The 17,799-nt window shown below is 64.1% G+C and overlaps 3 protein-coding genes across 5 annotated transcripts in view; 2 read left to right on the forward strand and 1 right to left on the reverse strand.

Moving 5' to 3' along the window:
* The first annotated feature begins 1,727 nt into the window (after nt 1-1,727).
* CARD9 (caspase recruitment domain family member 9) lies at nt 1,728-10,543 on the forward strand. The gene is made up of 13 exons (XM_010352180.2): nt 1,728-1,832; nt 3,307-3,506; nt 3,944-4,081; nt 4,236-4,540; nt 4,655-4,834; nt 4,933-5,076; nt 5,479-5,604; nt 7,707-7,898; nt 8,280-8,321; nt 8,659-8,707; nt 9,208-9,284; nt 9,883-9,959; nt 10,044-10,543. The coding sequence occupies exons 2-13, from the start codon at nt 3,323-3,325 to the stop codon at nt 10,141-10,143; spliced, it is 1,614 nt and encodes a 537-aa protein (XP_010350482.1). The 5' UTR covers nt 1,728-1,832; nt 3,307-3,322; the 3' UTR covers nt 10,144-10,543.
* A 101-nt stretch (nt 10,544-10,644) lies between these two features.
* DNLZ (DNL-type zinc finger) lies at nt 10,645-13,031 on the forward strand. The gene is made up of 3 exons (XM_039461418.2): nt 10,645-10,911; nt 11,792-11,931; nt 12,756-13,031. Exons 1-3 carry the CDS (start codon nt 10,684-10,686, stop codon nt 12,922-12,924), a joined length of 537 nt encoding a protein of 178 aa, XP_039317352.1. The 5' UTR covers nt 10,645-10,683; the 3' UTR covers nt 12,925-13,031.
* Nucleotides 13,032-15,405: 2,374 nt separating this feature from the next.
* Nucleotides 15,406-17,799, reverse strand: part of GPSM1 (G protein signaling modulator 1) — a 28,724-nt gene continuing 26,330 nt past the window's right edge. For all 3 annotated transcript variants that reach the window (XM_039461471.2, XM_074394507.1, XM_010352181.3), the window contains one exon: nt 15,406-16,971. In XM_039461471.2, coding sequence (XP_039317405.2) covers nt 16,765-16,971 — 207 coding nt within the window. In that variant the 3' untranslated portion in view covers nt 15,406-16,764. The remainder of the gene's footprint in view (nt 16,972-17,799) is intronic.

A 17,799-nucleotide genomic window follows, 5' to 3' on the forward strand; every position in this document is an offset into this window, starting at 1 on the left:
CCTCTGCCCTCACTCATGCTGCTGGTCAGGGGCATGGCAGGGGCACAGCCCCCTGGAATGTGGCTTTCCCAAGAGCCCACGAGGACCCTAACTGTCCGCCCCGAGAGCCCGGGAGGACCCTAACTGTCCACCCCGAGAGCCCACGAGGACCCTAAGTGTCCACCCCGAGGGCCACGAGAACCCTAACTGTCCACCCCGAGAGCCCACGAGGACCCTAAGTGTCCACCCCGAGAGCCCACGAGGACCCTAACTGTCCACCCCGAGGGCCCACGAGGACCCTAAGTGTCCACCCCGAGGGCCCACGACCCTAACTGTCCACCCCGAGGGCCCACGAGGACCCTAACTGTCCTCCCCGAGGGCCCACGAGGACCCTAAGTGTCCGCCCCGAGGGCCCACGAGGACCCTAAGTGTCCGCCCCGAGGGCCCACGAGGACCCTAAGTGTCCGCCCCGAGGGCCCACGAGGACCCTAAGTGTCCGCCCCGAGGGCCCACGAGGACCCTAACTGTCCGCCCCGAGGGCCCACGAGGACCCTAAGTGTCCGCCCCGAGGGCCCACGAGGACCCTAACTGTCCGCCCCGAGGGCCCACGAGGACCCTAACTGTCCGCCCCGAGGGCCCACGAGGACCCTAACTGTCCGCCCCGAGAGCCCGGGAGGACCCTAACTGTCCGCCCCGAGGGCCCACGAGGACCCTAACTGTCCGCCCCGAGAGCCCGGGAGGACCCTAACTGTCCGCCCCGAGAGCCCACGAGGACCCTAACTGTCCACTCCTCAGTGCATGGTGTCAGGTGCTGTCCCTGCAGAGGCCCGAGGGCTGGAGGCTGGGAGGGGTAGGTGAGCACCGCACCAGCTTCCTGCCCTTCCGGCCTGGTGGCCCCTTCTGAAAGCTGCTGGGTGGCAACTCGGTTCAACCAGGTTTACCGGGTGAGCTAGGGCCTGGGGGTTCCCAAGCCTCCAGGGATAAAGCTCTGGCAGCCCACATGCTGAAGCGCAGGGTTCAGGGCAGACTACTGCCTGCTGCTGTGGATGGGTGCGGGGCTGTGCCCTGCCATCATTGGCCCTTCTGAAGCTGGTTTGGGGGACCCTGGGAGTGGCCTTAGTCCCCACGTGCATCCTGGTGAAGACCAGGGATGATTCATCATGAGCATAAATAACAAGGTCCAGCGACACTTCTGGAAGGGACGTCTCTCCCGTGGGCAGCTGGGTGGTGGCTGGTGCTGTGGCCCCAGGCAGGCTGCAGTGGCCGCCTGGGGGCCATGAGGTGGGCTGCAGCCCTTTTGTGACCAAGGTGTGTTCTGGTCATGCTGTGTGCTCCCCTGCATGTGCCCTGAGGGCCTTGCCATACCAGCTGGCCCAGCCCTGTCCTGCTGTCCTGAGATGCTGGCAAGGGTGAGTGTTCGCACAGAGCATGCCCCACTGAGAAGCCTCCAGAAGTCTGTGACCAGGGCAAAGCAGCTGGGTGTGGGCTGACCTCGTCGGGGCCCCCTGGGGGCCTCTGCTCCCTCTTCTACTTGCCAGGCGCCAGGGTTAGGCCTCTAAGGTAGCCCCAGGACCCCTGGCCACCAGACAGGCTGGGAGTGCAGGGAACAGCCTCCTTGGAGGGCAGAGGACTTCCACTTCCCTCAGCCCCACCTCTTGGGGCCTCCTAGGCTGGGCGAATCAGAAGGCAGGCCGCCAGGGACTGTCCCTCTGTGGGAGGACTGAGGGACTGTGGAGTTAACCAGAACCCATCAGGAAGTGCACAGGCGTCCCAGCGTGCTCCTCTTCCCTGCAGTCACGGGGAGCATCTCCCAGAGGCTCCGCAGCCCAGGCTCCTGGTTCGTCTGCAGTCAGGTGGGTCCTGGACCCTTAGGTGGGTAGGTCTGGTGCTTTTCTGAAAGGTGGCCAGGAAGGTTGGTGTCAGTCTCGTTCAGGATCCTGGCACTGATGCCCCAAAGCAGCCTGAGGCCTCCCACAGGGAGCCGGGCAGCCTCCGCGTGCGGCCCCATCTGTTTCACGGCCACTGGGCATGGACGTGTTCATTTCAGTGGCGTTACCAGCCGAGGCAGCTGGGACTCTGGATTCAGGCTGGGGAGGCAAGCAAGGGGCCCAGTGTTCCCAGGACTGTCCGCCGTGTGGGTGGTGCTTCTATTCAGTCCCTTGTCTGTGAAAACTGGCCTGAATGGGACGGCAAAGCACAGCAGGAAGCTGAGAAAATCCTCAAAAGACCACGCCTGGGGCAACTTGTCTCCAGGAGAGGTGACCCAGCTCCTTTGGGCTGGAAACCAGCTTTCCCAGCGAGGCTGGAGGCTGTCTGAGGAGCAGGGTCTTGCGTGGGAGGCAGGACCGTGTGGGCGCTCCCTGCCTTGGCCCAGTCACAGTCCTGGAGGGAGTGGCTTTCAGCGGCGGAGGCTTCCACCATGCTGGCAGAAAGGGACAGCAGGGGCTGGTCCCAACATGGGTAGTTCTTTTGTTGCAGCCAGCAAGATGGTCCTGGAGGGGGTGGCCGGGGGCCGGACCTCACTAGGGGCAGGAGAAGAGTCCAGGGATTCACTGGTGCCCAGCAGCATGGAGAAAATGCCAGCAGCATTCCTGGCTGGCCGGGTCAACAGTGACAGCCCCTCCCAGCGTTGTGGGGACAGTGGGTGGGGGCTGACAGAGACACTCCTGTGGGCAGCTCTTCCCGGCTGGTACAGTAACTCCGGCAGCTGTGGCAGGGCTGGGCAGCCACTCTTGCATCATCAGCAGCCGGCCATGGAGGAGGGAGGGCACAGGCCGGGATGTGAGCGGGTGTCGATCAGGGGAATGAGGAAGTCCCAAAGGGACTGGCTCCCCCAGCTGCTGCACTGGTGGGAGGGTCACAGGCAAACCTACTCTCACCCAGCTTGGCCTGGCCATAGCGCCAGGCAGATGCTCACACCTCCACCCACTCCACCCATGGAGGTGGCTGTCCTTGCAGGCTCCAGGGCGAACTGGGAGTGTCCAGGATGCAGAGGCCAGAGAGGGGTCATGCTGAAGGGGGAGTTCCTCTCTCGGACCCATCTGTGCCTCCCTGGCTGCATATCTGGGTGATCGGGTGGCCAAGGGGCAGCAGCAGGGGTTGGAAAGGCTGTGGAGGGGCCTGAAGATGAGGGGGTCACTGTGTCCCTGCTGCCTCCCTGGGGGATCCAGCTGTGGCGATGGGCATCTCTCCCGGAAGCCCCTGGGCTGATCCCCTTGACAGCCCTGACAAGAGCCCTGGCCCAGCATCTGAGAAGGGAGTGGGCGCGGGACCTGGGTGGGGGCAGGAGCTGGCGTCACGCTCAGTGGCTGCCCCAACTCTCCCCAGCCTGCCTGCTGGGGCCATGTCGGACTACGAGAACGATGATGAGTGCTGGAGCGCTCTGGAGGGCTTCCGGGTGACGCTCACCTCGGTCATCGACCCCTCACGCATCACGCCCTACCTGAGGCAGTGCAAGGTCCTGAACCCCGATGATGAGGAGCAGGTGCTCAGTGACCCCAACCTGGTCATCCGCAAACGGAAAGTGGGTCAGTGCTGTCCCACAGGCTCCCGGCCCCAAACCCAACCGAGGAGCCTGCTCAGAGGTGGCTGCAGGCTCTGCGACCCTGACCCTCGACCCCAGAGGAGCCCTGCCCAGCTTTGTCCCGGCCACCCAGTGAGGCGCAAACTCAACCCTGACATGTGGCTGCCCCCGCCCCCCAGCCCTCTTTTGCTGGCTCGGTGCTGCCAAGAGGGGCCGTGGGGCTCCCACCACAGCAGGGACTCCTGACACAGCCAAGGGGCGGGTGGGCAGCACTTGCCCCCAGCCTAGTACCTAGACCCTCAGGGTGCGTCATCCACGACCCAGACCACAGCGCACCTCCTCTGCGTCCCAGCCTCCACCTCTCCCCGCCCCCGGGCCCACCCACCCCAGCGCTCTGCCCCGCTAGCGCCCCGCCCCTAGTTCAGCCTCTCTGGCCCGCAGGTGTTCTCCTGGACATCCTGCAGCGGACAGGCCACAAGGGCTACGTGGCCTTCCTCGAGAGCCTAGAGCTCTACTACCCGCAACTGTACAAGAAGGTCACGGGCAAGGAGCCAGCCCGCGTCTTCTCCATGATCATCGGTGAGTGACGGGGAAGGCGGGGCCGGGCAGTGGTGCTGGGTCGTCTGCCAGGCCCACATGCCTAGCAGCCCTGAGCTCCTGCCACAGCGCGAGGCGTGACGGAGCCAGACCGCCGGGGAAAGCGGGCCCTGTCTGACATCGGCCCGGCCCACAGATGCGTCCGGGGAGTCAGGCCTGACGCAGCTGCTGATGACCGAGGTCATGAAGCTGCAGAAGAAGGTGCAGGACCTGACCGCGCTGCTGAGCTCCAAGGATGACTTCATCAAGGAGCTGAGGGTGAAGGACAGTCTGCTACGCAAGCAGCAGGAGCGCGTGCAGAGGCTCAAGGAGGAGTGCGAGGCCGGCAGCCGGGAGCTCAAGCGCTGCAAGGAGGAGAACTACGACCTGGCCATGCGCCTGGCGCGCCAGAGCGAGGAGAAGGGCGCCGCGCTCATGCGCAACCGCGACCTGCAGCTGGAGGTGCGCCGGCTGCCCCAGGGAACCAGGGCGGCCCCCCTCGCCTGGCCCGGCGGGGCCCGCGGGTCGGCTGTCGGCGCCCGGAGCGCACGGCTGGGCTCACCAGGCCTTCCGCAGGTCGACCGGCTCAAGCACAGCCTCATGAAGGCCGAGGACGACTGCAAGGTGGAGCGGAAACACACGCTTAAGCTCAGGCACGCCATGGAACAGCGGCCCAGCCAGGAGCTGCTATGGGAGCTGCAGCAGGAGAAGGCCCTGCTGCAAGCCCGGGTGCAGGAGCTGGAGGCATCGGTTCAGGTGGGGCCGCGGGCGGGGCGGGCGCAGGTGGGGCGGGTGCAGCCCTGCCGGGCGGCGTGGACCTTCCCAGCTGGGCCATTGCTTTTTGCCCCCTTCAGGAGGGGAAACTGGACAGGAGCAGCCCCTATATCCAGGTGCTGGAAGAGGACTGGAGGCAGGCGCTGCGGGGCCACCAGGAGCAGGCCAGCACCATCTTCTCCCTGCGCAAGGACCTCCGCCAGGGCGAGGCCCGTCACGCCCGGGTATGAGTGCCGGCGGGGACACGTGGTCCTGGGGGCCACGCCAGGCTGGGTGGGCTGAGCTCCACCCACTCTGGAAGGTGGGGTGTGGGGACCCCAGGGCAGCGTCTCCACTCACCCACTCCTGGAGGCACAGTGGATGGTGCCCACTGCTGGCTCACCTGCTCCCCGTGGCAAAGGCCATGGGCTCATTGTAGCTGGGCACAGCAGTGCCTGAGGCCTGCGGCAGAGCCCTTCGAGGCTGCGGTCTGGAAGGGCGGGGCGGTAGGGGCCTGGGGACTCCTATGGCCTTCCCCAACATCCCAACTGACCTGACCCACTTTCCTGAGCTCCTAGCTGGAGCACCCGCCACGGGTCAGAATGGGGAGCCTCAGGCCTTGGGGGCTGAGCTGCTACCCCCTGCAGTGCATGGAGGAGAAGGAGATGTTGGAGCTGCAGTGCCGGGCCCTGCGCAAGGACTCCAAGGTGTACAAGGACCGCATCGAGGCCATCCTGCTGCAGATGGAGGAGGTTGCCGTCGAGCGGGACCAGGTGGGCGCTCACGGGGGCGGGACGGAGTGCCCCATTCGAGGTGGGTGCACCAGGGCCACAGCCCTTGAGGGCAGTTGTCAGCGGGTTTTTCATCTTTATTTTGTTATTTTTGAGCTGGGGTCTCGCTATGTCACCCAGGCTGGCCTCAAACTACTGGCCTCAAGCAATCCTCTGGCCTCAGTCTCCCAAAGCCCTGGGATTGCAGGTTAAGCCAACACACTGGCCTGTTTTTTAAGTGACAGAAGGAATATCTAACACTAAAAAAAAAAAGTAAACTGATGAAGTCAATACTCCCCCACCCCAGCCTGCTGTCAGGGGAAACTTCTACCATCCGGCTCCACCTTAACAGATATCTCCCTTCCCTCCCCTTCCCTCCCCGTCCCTCCCCTCCCCCTCCCTTCTCCCCTCCCCTCTCTTCCCTTCCTCCCTCCCTCCCTTCCCCCTCTCTTCTCCCCTCCCCTCCCCTCCCTCCCCTCCCCTCCCTCCCCTCCCCTCCCTCCCCTTCTCCCTGCCCTCCCCTCTCCTCCCTTCCTCCCTCCCTCCCCTCCCTCCCTCCCCTCCTCCCTCCCTTCCCCTGACCCTTCCCTCTTTCTCGTCTTCTTCCTTCCTTTCTCTATTTTTTCTCTTTCCTTTTCTTCCTTCCTTTTGCTTTCTTTGCTTTCTTCCCTTCCTCCCTTCTTTCCTCCCTCTTTTTTTTCTTTTTTTCCCTCTAACATGGATCATAAGAATCTTTTTTTCTTTCTTTCTCTTTCTTTTTGCTTTTGTTTTATGAAAATGGAAGCCTTCTGTCTTGTTTTACCAGCTTTTTTTTCTTTTCTTTTTTTTACTTTTAATTTATCTTACCAGTAGCTTTTTTTAATCTTGAAAAACAGTCTTGGCTGGATGCGGTGGCTCAACCCTCTAATCCCAACACTCTGGAAGGGCGAGGTGGGTGGATCACTTGAGGTCAGGAGTTCAAGACCAGCCTGGCCAGCATGGTGAAACCCTGTCCCTACTAAAAATACAAAAATAGCCAGGCGTATTAGCGGGCACCTGTAATTCCAGCTACTCAGGAGACTGAGGCAGGAGAATCACTTGAATCCAGGAGGCAGTGGTTGCAGTGAACTGAGATCACGCCACTGCACTCCAGCCTGGGTAACAGAGTGAGACTCCGTCTAAAAAAAAAAAAAAATTGGCATGGTGGCCCACACCTGTGGCCACAGCCATTTGAGAGGCTGAGGCGGCAGCAAGGACAGGGCTGTGTCTGCTTCCCAGGTCCCATCCCAAGTCCCATTCTGGGGTTGTTTCTGATGGACCCCATTGCTGCTTCAGCGAATGCTGGACGGCAGTTTGCCCAAATCAGGAGCCTTAAAACGAGACCCCTGGGGCCATAAAGGAAGCCCCGCCCCCGAGACGGCAGCTCAGGCTCGGAGCTCCTGTAGGGGCCCCACCAGGGCCTCACTTGCACCTGGCCCACCCCAAGGCAGGGAAGAAAGGGCAGGTTCAGCTGTGCCCCCATGGGGGTTGGGGCAGCTCCCAGGGCAGGGCCTCCCTCGGGGCTGTGTGGGAGAGGTGGGTGGGCAGGGATTAGGGAAGCTGCCAGTCTTTGCTGGAGTCTGGGCGGCAGGCGTTAGGTGAGGCCCTCCCAGCCTCTGCTGCGTGGATGGTCAGGCCGTCGTCCGTCTGCACGTTTGCTCCTGCACCTCAGCGTCCGCGGTGGGGACAGGGATGGTAAAGTGTACCGTGTTCATGAAGGAGTCTTAGCTATGGACGGTCTGGTTCTCCATATCAAGCCGCATCCAAAATTCATCCTGTGTGCACGTGTAGGGGTGCATAGCACAGGCTGTGTCCACCGGGGGTGCAGTCGTGGGAGGAGGCAGAGGAGGGCTGCAGGGACTATTCCGAGGGTGAGCCTTCCTTATATTGTCTTAACTGTCACCTTTACAATCCCTCAAATGCTGGCTTCATGTCCTCGGAGCACAGAAAGGGAGGGACTGGGATTGGCCTCTGCAGCCAGCGGCTTGATGTCCTCGGGGCCTCTGCTGGGAGTTGGGTGGTCAGGCTAAGGACCCAGGGTGAGCTTGGGCGCCTCACTGAGGGTTGGCCTTGTGCTGTCCCGTCAGGCCATCGCCACACGGGAGGAGCTGCACACCCTGCACGCCCGCGGCCTGCAGGAGAAGGACGCGCTTCGAAAGCACATGCGGGAGCTGGGCGAGAAGGCTGACGAGCTGCAGCTGCAGCTGTTCCAGCGTGAGGCGCAGCTCCTGGCCGTGGAGGGCAGGCTCAGGCGGCAGCAGCTGGAGATGCTCGTCCTGGTGGGCCTGGTGCACGGGGCGGGGAGAGGAGCTGGGGGGACGCAGGACTCGGGAAGCATGGAGCCTCTGGACGCCCTGGCCTTGGCCTTCCCGACCTAACCTTCCTCTGTGATGGGCCCCAACCTAACAGAGCCCCTCCTCGCAGTGGGGTGAGGGCACGGGGGCAGATTGGGGCCCCAACAGGAAGTGGGGCTGGAGGGCCGGGGTGTGGCCTGGGCCTGGCCATCAGGCAGCCTCGCAGGTGGTTCTGGTCATGGAGGGGGCTGTGGTGGCTGAGGGAATGCCCAGGGTCCCTGGAAGAACCCACTCTGCCCTGTCCGCCCTGTGCCTGGGGAGCCCTAGGCCCCCACAGCCCACTGACCCCATTTTCTATGACCACAGAGCTCCGACCTGGATGATGGCTCACCCAGGAGCTCCCAGGAGGTGAGTGAGACCCCAGCCGGCACAGGGCTGCCCCTCCTTCACCCAGGCTGCCACCAGGTACAGCCCCACACTCCCTGTCACGTGGTCCTGCTTGGTGGCTGGGCTGGGTGGAGGATGAGCAGGCAGCCGCACACTACGGCCTCCGACAGCTCGAAGGGTAAGGACAGTGCCCACCTCCTGGCACCCTCATGGCAGGACCTTCCTCGCTGGGCTCCTGAATTGCTGAGAAGCTCTGTGCAGGGGGTGATGGTGATGGCCAAGAGCTGAGGTGGGCAGTGTGGCCAGGTCCAGTCCCTGGCAGAGGGGCCTAACAGGACATCTTGCCTTTCTTCTGAAGCTCTCGCTCCCTCAGGAACTGGAGGAGGACACCCAACTCTCAGACAAAGGTGAGGAGGTGATAGCTGTGCACCCAGAGGCCTCCCGGCTGCCCAAGCGAGGCCCATCTTCAGTGCAGGCAGCCCATGACACGTGCCTGTCTCTGCTTGTACCCTCCGCACTCCACAGACGGGGAAGCTGGGGCTGGGGGATAAGTAAAATGGCCATGGCACCCAGAGAACAGACCACAGAGCCCAGTTGGAACCTGGGGCCCCAGTTGGCAGGACGAGTGTCCCCTGGGGTGGGGAGGGAGAGGCAGTCACTGGCAGGAGTGCTGGGCCTGGGTTGCTGTCCATTGCCCCTCCTGGGGCAATAAACAGGGAAGCAAGGCCCCAGGCCCCAGTGTCACCTACAGAATGTAGTGTACACTGGACCCACGTGGGGTCTCACCAGGCCTTGGAAGACAGCCCCACAGGGTGTCAGCAGTGCCGAGGAGGGGTGTGGCAGCCCGGCTGTGCGTGGCCCTGCAGGTGGGGTGGGCAGAGCTGGCAGGAATGACTCTCCATTCCAGGTGGCCTGGCTGTCGGTGGGAGCCAGGAGCGGCCCTTTGCAGCTGTGCACCAGGAGCAGCTTTCACTGACCCCCCATGTAAGGCTGTCCCAGGATGGGCTCCCCCAGCTGTGGGCCTCAGGGTGACTGATCACAGGGAGGGTGGCTCCTCACCCTGGGAACCCCCTGCAGTGGTCCCGAAGGCTAAGGGGTGACCACGAGTTCTCTGTCCTCAGTGCTTGGGGTGCAGTGTCTGGGATGTGAAGGGGAACACCCTCCTTTCTCGGGCACTGCAGCAGCTTGTGGGAGCTTGGAGGTGGATGTGCCAGGTCCTGGTTTCTTGGGGGCCTTTACAGCAGATGCAGCATCAACCCTGAGTAGGTTGGCACAGGAGCCCTGACAGCAAAGGCTGCCTCGGGCTTTGTTGTAGAGACGAAGGCCTGGAGCCCAGGCTGGAGCCGTGGCTTGGCCTCCTGGGTGTGTCCTGGCATCTGAAATGCAGGATGCCCACACCAGCTCCCCTCCCAGGGTATAGGCAGGCCCCCCCAGGGTGAGCTTGGCCCTGAGCTGGGCTGAGGCTGTCTGGGCTCCCTGCCTCCCCACCAGTCTTCAGTTGCAGGGACCAGTGGGGGGTGCATGAGAAGGGCTGGGGTCCCTCGGGGTGCCGGCCAGAGCCTGAGCCTTCCCCCTTCTCCAGAACGCAGGCCTGAGCAGTGGGGAGCCCCCAGAGAAGGAGCGGCGCCGCCTCAAGGAGAGTTTTGAGAACTACCGCAGGTAGGCAGGTGGCTCCCAGCCTCCTCCAAAGCGGACTGGGGAGGGGCAGCCGGGTCTGCGCCTGAGACCCCTGTGTCTTCGCAGGAAGCGTGCCCTCAGGAAGATGCAGAACGGCTGGCGGCAGGGGGAGGCGGACAGGGAGAACACCACGGGCAGCGACAACACCGACACCGAGGGCTCCTAGCCGCAGCAGCGCGGGCCTGGCCCAGAGCACGCCCACCGGCCCCGCCACCCAGGGGTGCTAACGCCCTGGGCTTGGAACCAGGAGTCTGGTGCCCTGAAAGCCCCAGCCGGGCCGCCGAGCGTTGGGGTGTTCTGTTAAGCAGCCTTCAGCTTGCGGAGCCCACGCAGGTGCTCGCCACCCCGTGCACACGCATTTGTGTAACTTGAGGGTCTGCTGTATTTCACCACGTAACGCACGATACATGCATGCATTGTATAAGTGTTAGAAAACCCGGCTACGTAAATAAATAACTCGGGTGACCCGAATTCCCGCTCCCACACTCGCGAGCAGCCCTGCGACGGTCCCTCCTCGCTGCGGACCCGCGATGTCCTCGCGGCGCGGGCAGCACGTGGGCGCAGGGCCCCCACCAAGCTGCCAGGGGGCGGCAGAGCGCAGCGCGCCCCAGTCCGGAGGCCCGGATAGGCTGCTTCCGCCCGGTGCCCGCTTCCAAGATGGCGGGGGGGCGGGGTCAGAGCTGGGCGGACCGAGTTGGCGGGCGGGATGCTGCGGGCGGCGCTGGGCAGCGTGCCGAGGCTGCTGTGCCGCGTGCAGCCCCGGGGGTCCTGCCTGAGGCGTCTGTGGGGCTGCGGAGCCCGCACGGAGGTCGCAAGCAGGCGGCGGGTCTTGGCCTGGGGATGGCGGCGCTCAAGCTCCGAGCCGGGGCCGGGGCCCGAGGTGGCGCTGGGACGCGTGGAGGCGGCGCACTACCAGCTCGTCTACACCTGCAAGGTGGGCGCGCGGCGGGACGGAGCCGGGGCCGGACCCACAGCTGGCCCGAGACGGCCTGCAGGGAGAGGCAGCCCAGGGGAGGGGGGGGGGTCTTCCGGGAGGGGCGGGGTCAAGTCACAGGAAGGGGTGGAGCTATCCCTTGGGGCGAGGTGACTGTGAGGCCTTCTGGGAGGGAGCGGGGTTGGACCATGAGAAGGCGTAAATCTGTCCCTGGGGCGGGGCCTTCCCAGGAGGTGGTTAGGCTGGGGTGGGTGGAGCTATAACTAGGGGGCGGGGCCTTCCCTGGAGAGCGTGGGGTAGGTGGAGCTATCCCTCAAGGGGCAGGTCTTCCGGAGAGAGGGTGTGGGATGGGTGGAGCTATCTCTCAGGGGCGGGGCCTTCCGCAGAGTGGGTGAGGTGGGTGGAGCTACCCCTCGAGGGGAAGGCCTTCGCTAGAGAGCGCGTGGGGTGGGTGGAGCTATCCCTCAGAGGCGGGGCCTTCTTCAGAGAGGGCGAGGTGGGTGGAGCTACCCCTCGAGGGGAAGGCCTTCCCTAGAGAGCGCGTGGGGTGGGTGGAGCTATCCCTCGGAGGCGGGGCCTTCCGAGGAGTGGGTGAGGTGGGTGGAGCTACCCCTCGAGGGGAAGGCCTTCCCTAGAGAGCGCGTGGGGTGGGTGGAGCTATCCCTCGGAGGCGGGGCCTTCCTCAGAGAGGGCGAGGTGCGTGGAGCTACCCTGCGATGGGCGGGCCTTCCCAAGAGAGAGTGTGGGGTGGGTGGAGCTATTTCAGGGGAGGGGCCTCCCCCGGAGAGGGTGAGGTGGGTGGAGCTACCCCTCGAGGGGTGGGTCTTCCCGGGAGGGGCGTGGCGGCGCTCACAGCCTCACCAGCTGTTCTGTCAGCCAGGTCTGTGGGACTAGGTCCTCCAAGCGCATCTCCAAGCTGGCTTATCACCAAGGCGTGGTCATTGTGACCTGTCCGGGCTGCCAGAACCACCACATAATCGCAGACAACCTGGGCTGGTTCTCGGACCTGAATGGAAAGAGGTGAGGCCCGTACCCCAGGGCTGGGCCTGGAGCCCACCCAGAAGGACCCTGGCCTCCCTCGGGGAACGTTCCCCTAGTGTGGTTTATAGCTCCCACCTTGGCAATCCAGCCACCTTGTCAATACAAGACACACAGTTAAATGAGAATTTCCTATAAACCCCAGGCAGCATTTTAGTGTAAGTTTGCCCCACGTAGGGGGTACATTTTAGATGCTAAATCTTGCCCCGTGGCCCTGCCTCTTTGCCTGCCCTCTGCCCTCACTGCCAGCCTTGTCCCTCCCTGGTGCGGTACTTTCTTGCCCTCTGCCACCTCGGGGTGGCTGGCCCATAATAGCAAGGCTTGGGGCGTGGGCCCTGGCTGCTGGGAGAGCAGTGGAGGTGGTGTGGGGAGCCTGGTCCCCACCTTGCTTGGCCGCCACCTGGCTGGGGGGTCCTGGGCAGTGCCCTTTGCCCTCTGAGCTCCGCGTTCTCATCTGAGGACAGGACAGTAACAGTGGCAGCAGGTCTGAGACCAGCGTGCCAGGTGCTTGGTGGTGCCTGGCCCTTGGGGCTGGGGCTGTCCTCCCATCAGACCCAAGGCTGTGTAGACTTCCCTCTGGTGCATAGAGGGTGGGACTGGTTTCCTGAGGTGGCGCTTACCGGCTGAGACGCAGGGCTGGTGGGGGTGCACGGGCCAGTGTCTCAGGTGCCTCTGTGGCCTGATGCCACAGGAGTGCTGAGCATGGCGCTCACAGCTCCGGCCTAGCCATGGGGTGCCCTGAGGGGACTGAAGTGCAGGGCGGGGGCAGGGGACCTGAAGAGCCACGTTGCCTCCCTGCCTCTCAGAAATATTGAAGAGATCCTGGCAGCCAGAGGCGAGCAGGTGCGCCGTGTGGCTGGCGAGGGGGCCCTGGAACTGGTTCTGGAGGCTGCCGGGGCCCCCACATCCACTGGTGCTCCGGAAGTGGGTGAGGACAAGGATCCCACTCGCCCTGGCAAGACGGAGTTGAGCTGACCCCTGCGCTTCCCGGCTCTGCGGGACTTCAGCCTTCCAGAAGGATATTTTGGTCCTGGGCTTCTCCGGACTTGGCCTGTTTTCTATCAATAAACAAACATCCCTTCCGGGTGCCGGGGCCTGCGGCCCTGGTGGCGTTTCTTTTTCTGGAGTTAGAGGGACTGCTCTGAATCCCTGGTGCTGCTGGGTGGGACATTGGAGCCGCAGGACCCTGGGCCTCACCATGGTTCCTCCTATGTGGAGTCACCTTGCATAGGCCCACAAGGGCCACGGGTGCGTGGAGAGGGGGCTGGATGTGCAGTCGGACCCCCTCCCGGCTGTCGGTGCATGGCTTTGGTCAGGTTACCACCCCTGTGAGCCTCAGCCTTCCCCTGCAAGCTCCTTGCCGTCCCCCTGGACAGCTCTGCTGATCCACACTTCCGTGAGCCAGTGCAGACCCGAGCCCTGGCCCACGAAGGACCAGCAGCTCTGATGACTGAGGGTCAGGAGCTCCAGATCCCTCTGAGGAGCCAGCTGGGCCTCCCTCCCTTGGTGGGCAGTGCGTGCCCCCGGGGCCTCTGAGGCGTGTGGGGTTTGTCTCCAGCCTCGTTTGACTGCCCGCAGATGTCCCTGTGTTTATGAAAGTGAGCAAATGAAGGGGCCTGTTTATTTGCAGAAATGTTCTGTGCTTTGTGAGCTTCAGCATTAATCACCCGCCATACTCTGGCAGGGAAGAGACAGGATGGGGCGCGGTGGGAGGTGGAGGAGGACAGCGCGACAGGGACCCAGTGCGGCCCCTCCCAGCGGGACCTAGCCCGTGGGAAGCCAGGGCGCAGCGGCATCGTTCCCAGTGCGCTCGTGGCATGGGCTTTGCCTCCATTACCCCGTCCCCTCTCAGCCAACAACCCCCTATTACTCCCACCTGGAGCCTCTGAGCCACGTGTGGAAACTGCCCTCCTCCGGACTGAGCCCCGCTCCCCAGCCTGCTCTCCATAGAGGCACTGGCTAGGGGTCTCCTGGGGGCCTGAAGTGCAGGGGCCGTGGGGCTGGGCTTGGCCTGGCTGCCTCACTGCCTCCAGGGGGCCTGGACCAGTGTGTTGGGAGGTCCAGGGAGCTGTTCAGACCTGGAAGTGCAGAACTGGACAGGGGACAGCTGCTCAGGCCAACCTTCCTCTTACAGAGGGGAGATGGAGACCGGGAGGTGGGAGGTAGATCACCAGGTCTTTCTGTGTCTGCTGCCAGCACCTCTGGGTCCAGGCTGGCCCTGGAAGGACACCCCTCCCAAGGCTGGCACGTTACTAGGGAGTAAAGTTCTGTTCCACCCCCGAGCCAGATGCATCCCACCAGCTCCTGCCTGAGGTACCCTGGAGCCCGTCTCTTGCCCTTCCCTCCCCCCAGCCCCACTCCCACAGCCAGGTTTCTGCCAGGGGCTTTGTCATCCTCATCGCCCCTACTCTGCACCCACCACCCCTCTGGGACATCCCTGCCTCCCGGGGATGGCTGCTGGCCTGGGCATCTGTGTAGCATGCCTCTCCAAGAAGGCTCCCAGCCGCACCTTCAGAGGCTGTCCCAGGTGCCAGCCAGCCAGCAGCATGGGGGCATGGCTGCGCCTCCCTGCTGTGAGTGGTCCCAGGCCCTTCGAGGTGACTTGGACCCTGTGTGCCTGGGCCACTGCCCACAAGCAGCCTAGGACCCCGGACCTGGAGTCCTTGTCCATTCTGGTTCCCAAGGCCCCTTCAGGGGTGGAGGCGGCAACGGAGCCAACCAGCACAGAGGGGCTGTGGCTGCCAACGTGGCCAGATGGGCAGAGCCAAGGGGGAGCCCGACTGCTCAGCTTGGCTGTGTGTCCCCTGATGGGGCTCCGTGGGCGTGCTGCCTGCCACAGGCATCACCCGGACAAGCGCCAAGACTGCCCATCTGCCTCCAGCTCCTCCATTGCACCTCAGAGCCCAGATCCTGAGCCTAACCGGGTCGGGTCAGACTCCAGGGAAGAACCGCCCTCCCCTAATTGCAGGGTGGGTGGCAGCAGTGGGGCTGATGGGGGTGGGGGACAGGGGAGGGCTGCTGGAGGGCCACCCCCGGCAGCTCAGAGCATGCTCTGTCCCTCCAGGGGCCGGGCGTGTGAGGAGGCAGGTGCAGGGGTCAGAGGTGACAGCTGACAGCCACTTCACCCCTCTGCGCCCCAGCTGCCCCATGGTTAAATGCAATGGAAACTCCATTTTTTTTTTTTTTTTTTTTTTGAGATGGCGTCTCTGTCACCAGGCTGGAGTGCAATGGTGTGATCTCAGCTCATGACAACCTCCACCTCCCGGGTTCAAGCAGTTCTCCTGCCCTAGCCTCCTGAGTAGCTGAGACTACAGGTGCCCACCACCACGCCTGGCTAATTTGGGAACTCCATCTCTCTGAGGTCTCCAGGGCCCAGACAGTGGTGTCTGTGGACACTGTGCCCAGTGCAGCCTCTTACCCGGGCCAGGCCACCCCTGGCATTAAGCCCACACGGGCCACACTCACTTGGCCAACTTTATTTCTCAGGAAAAAACAGAAAAACAAATGTACCTTTTGGGTTGGAAAGGACCCACTGACAACGTGGCACAGACACGTGAGCAATAAATACGCATGTACATTCAAGTATGCAGGGCGCTGCCGCGTCCGGGAGGCCCTGTGTTTGGGCATCTGTCCCTGCCCTCGGGTGTGGCCCTGCCCCTCCAGAAGTGGGTCACCTTGTTGGGCCCAGGACTCCTCTCCACCCCGGCCTGAGAGCGGGGCCTGGAGGCACCCTCCTGGATGGAACTGCCAGCCCCGGGGGGTGTGGGGCCATGGCAGGGCCTGTGGCACTCGGGAGGTGCCAAGGCTGGGTATGGACAGGAGCAGGCGACCTCAGGCCCATCTCAGGCTCTGGCAGTTCCTGCGGGTCACAGGGTCTTGCGCTCGGTGACCTGTGGGCCCCTCCTGATGGGGAGACAGCGGTGATGTCATCTCCCCCAGCTGGTGGGAGGAGGGAGTTCTCATCTGGGGGGTCTGCAGGGTTGAGCTGAACGAAGCCTCCCGTTTCCACTGACCCCCGATTCGGGTGAGGGTCACAGAGCCTGGTGCTGCCTCCCACCCTGACCGGGCACTGTTCCCGCTGCCAGCTACCATCCCTAGGGCCAGGCCCTGCCCTTCTTCTGGCTTGGGGTTTTCGAAGGTCGACGTTCATGGCCGGCCGTTCTCTCTGCTCTAGAGACAGCCCCAGCCCCCGTCGAGGCCCTGGGACTCAGGTGGGGGGACCCTGAGGGCTGGCGCTGCAGCCTGGTCTGCCATGACTGGTCTGAGGGGCCTTCTGTAGTCTCTGACCTCTTCCTCCTCCAGCTGGGGCAGGAGTGGGGAGATAGACTTGGAGGGACCCCTGCATGGGGACGAAGCTGGAGGGAGGAGCATGCCTGCCACAGGGCCATCCAAGGGCCAGCTCTGGGGGGACAGAACACGGTGGCCCTGAGAAAAGGCTCGGAGACACCTTTGGGGAGAGTTGGGGAGACACCAGGGTTTCACATTTGGCAGGGCACGGCAGAGTGGGAAGGGCTTGGGGAAGAGGGTGGGGCAGTCTGCACAGCACTGGGCTGGGGCCGATATGCCAAAGGCCCTGTCCGGCATGTGGCGGGGCCAGGGGAGGGAGCTGAGAGCCATGGGGGCCCAGCCCAAGATGGAAGCACGCCCTCCCTCCATGGGCAGCTTGGCCTGAGCCTGCCACCCTGGGTCAGGGAGGCCGTGGGGCTGCATGCCCAGTGCCTGTCCTCGGCGATGGCCTCGGGAGGTCGTGTCTGTGACTGTGAGCCCAGCATCCGGAAGTGGGGGCAGGGTGGGCCTGGCGGTGGGTGCAGGGCCTTAGCTGGTACCGGGCTGGCACTGCTGCTGGGGCTCGGGCAGGTCACCCGCCCCCTGCTCCAGGCCCCCCGCGAGGTCCACTCGCTGCTCGTCCATGCGCTTGGCCTGCACCCTCTGGATGAGGCTGAAGAAGTCCTCGTCAGGCATGGTGGGGCCCCGAGGCAGCACGTCGGGCGGTGGGCAGCGCTGGTCATCGATCCTGGAGGACTGGGTGGACACACGCGCGGTTGGCGGCCTCACCCTCCCCTGGTCCGGGGTCAGGTGGACAATGGCGGTTCCGGAGGGCTGGCGTGCACTGCTCATGGGCCCGTTCTGGGCCTCCTCGTGTCCACCCAGGAAATTGGCTCTGGGGCCTGCCTTGAGCTGGGGTCTTGTGCTGGGAGCCCAGACCCTGAGGCAGCTTCTGGAGGCCTCTCTCTCCCCCACCCCAGGAGCCCAGGGCAGGCCCACCCAGAAAAGCAGGTTCAGTGGTTCCCATTGGGCGTGGGTGCGCCAGGCCCAGGACACAGTGGCCAGGGTGGCATTGGAGACCTGTTCCCCAGATCTGCTGATCCCCAGGGTCAGGCATGCATGGCCGTCCCTCTGCCTGGCCCTGGAAGCTGGGGCTGACCCGGCAGGCCTGGGGTCTCAGCTCCCAGAGCTCAAAGCATGGGGCTCCCCAGGGTTCCCCCTTGGGCCAGGTGGCTGACCCTGTGGGCCTCGCTTGCTCCAGTGTGAAGGCCAGGGGGCCAAGGGGGCGTCTGGGCTTCTCTGAAGGACCTGGAGCAGGAGGGTCGGGAGCTGGCGCAGGCATGCAAGCGAACGGGGGGCTCTGGGCCTCTTGTGTGGGGTTGGTTTGGAGGTGGCTGGTCGGACACCTGGCCCTGGGCTACGGTTTCCTCTCTGCTGTGGGGAGGACGGCAGACCTGGAAACTTGCTGGCTTGGTGCATGGGTGGGCCAAGCTGCCTCCACCCCGGCTTGTTCCCGAGTCTGCGGGCCCTGAAACCCTTCCCAGCAGTGGCTGCACCCCCTACAGGGATGGCACGATCCCCAGA

This window comes from Saimiri boliviensis, chromosome 2 (genome assembly GCF_048565385.1).
Source record: "Saimiri boliviensis isolate mSaiBol1 chromosome 2, mSaiBol1.pri, whole genome shotgun sequence".
In the NCBI taxonomy this organism is placed as follows: domain Eukaryota; kingdom Metazoa; phylum Chordata; class Mammalia; order Primates; family Cebidae; genus Saimiri; species Saimiri boliviensis.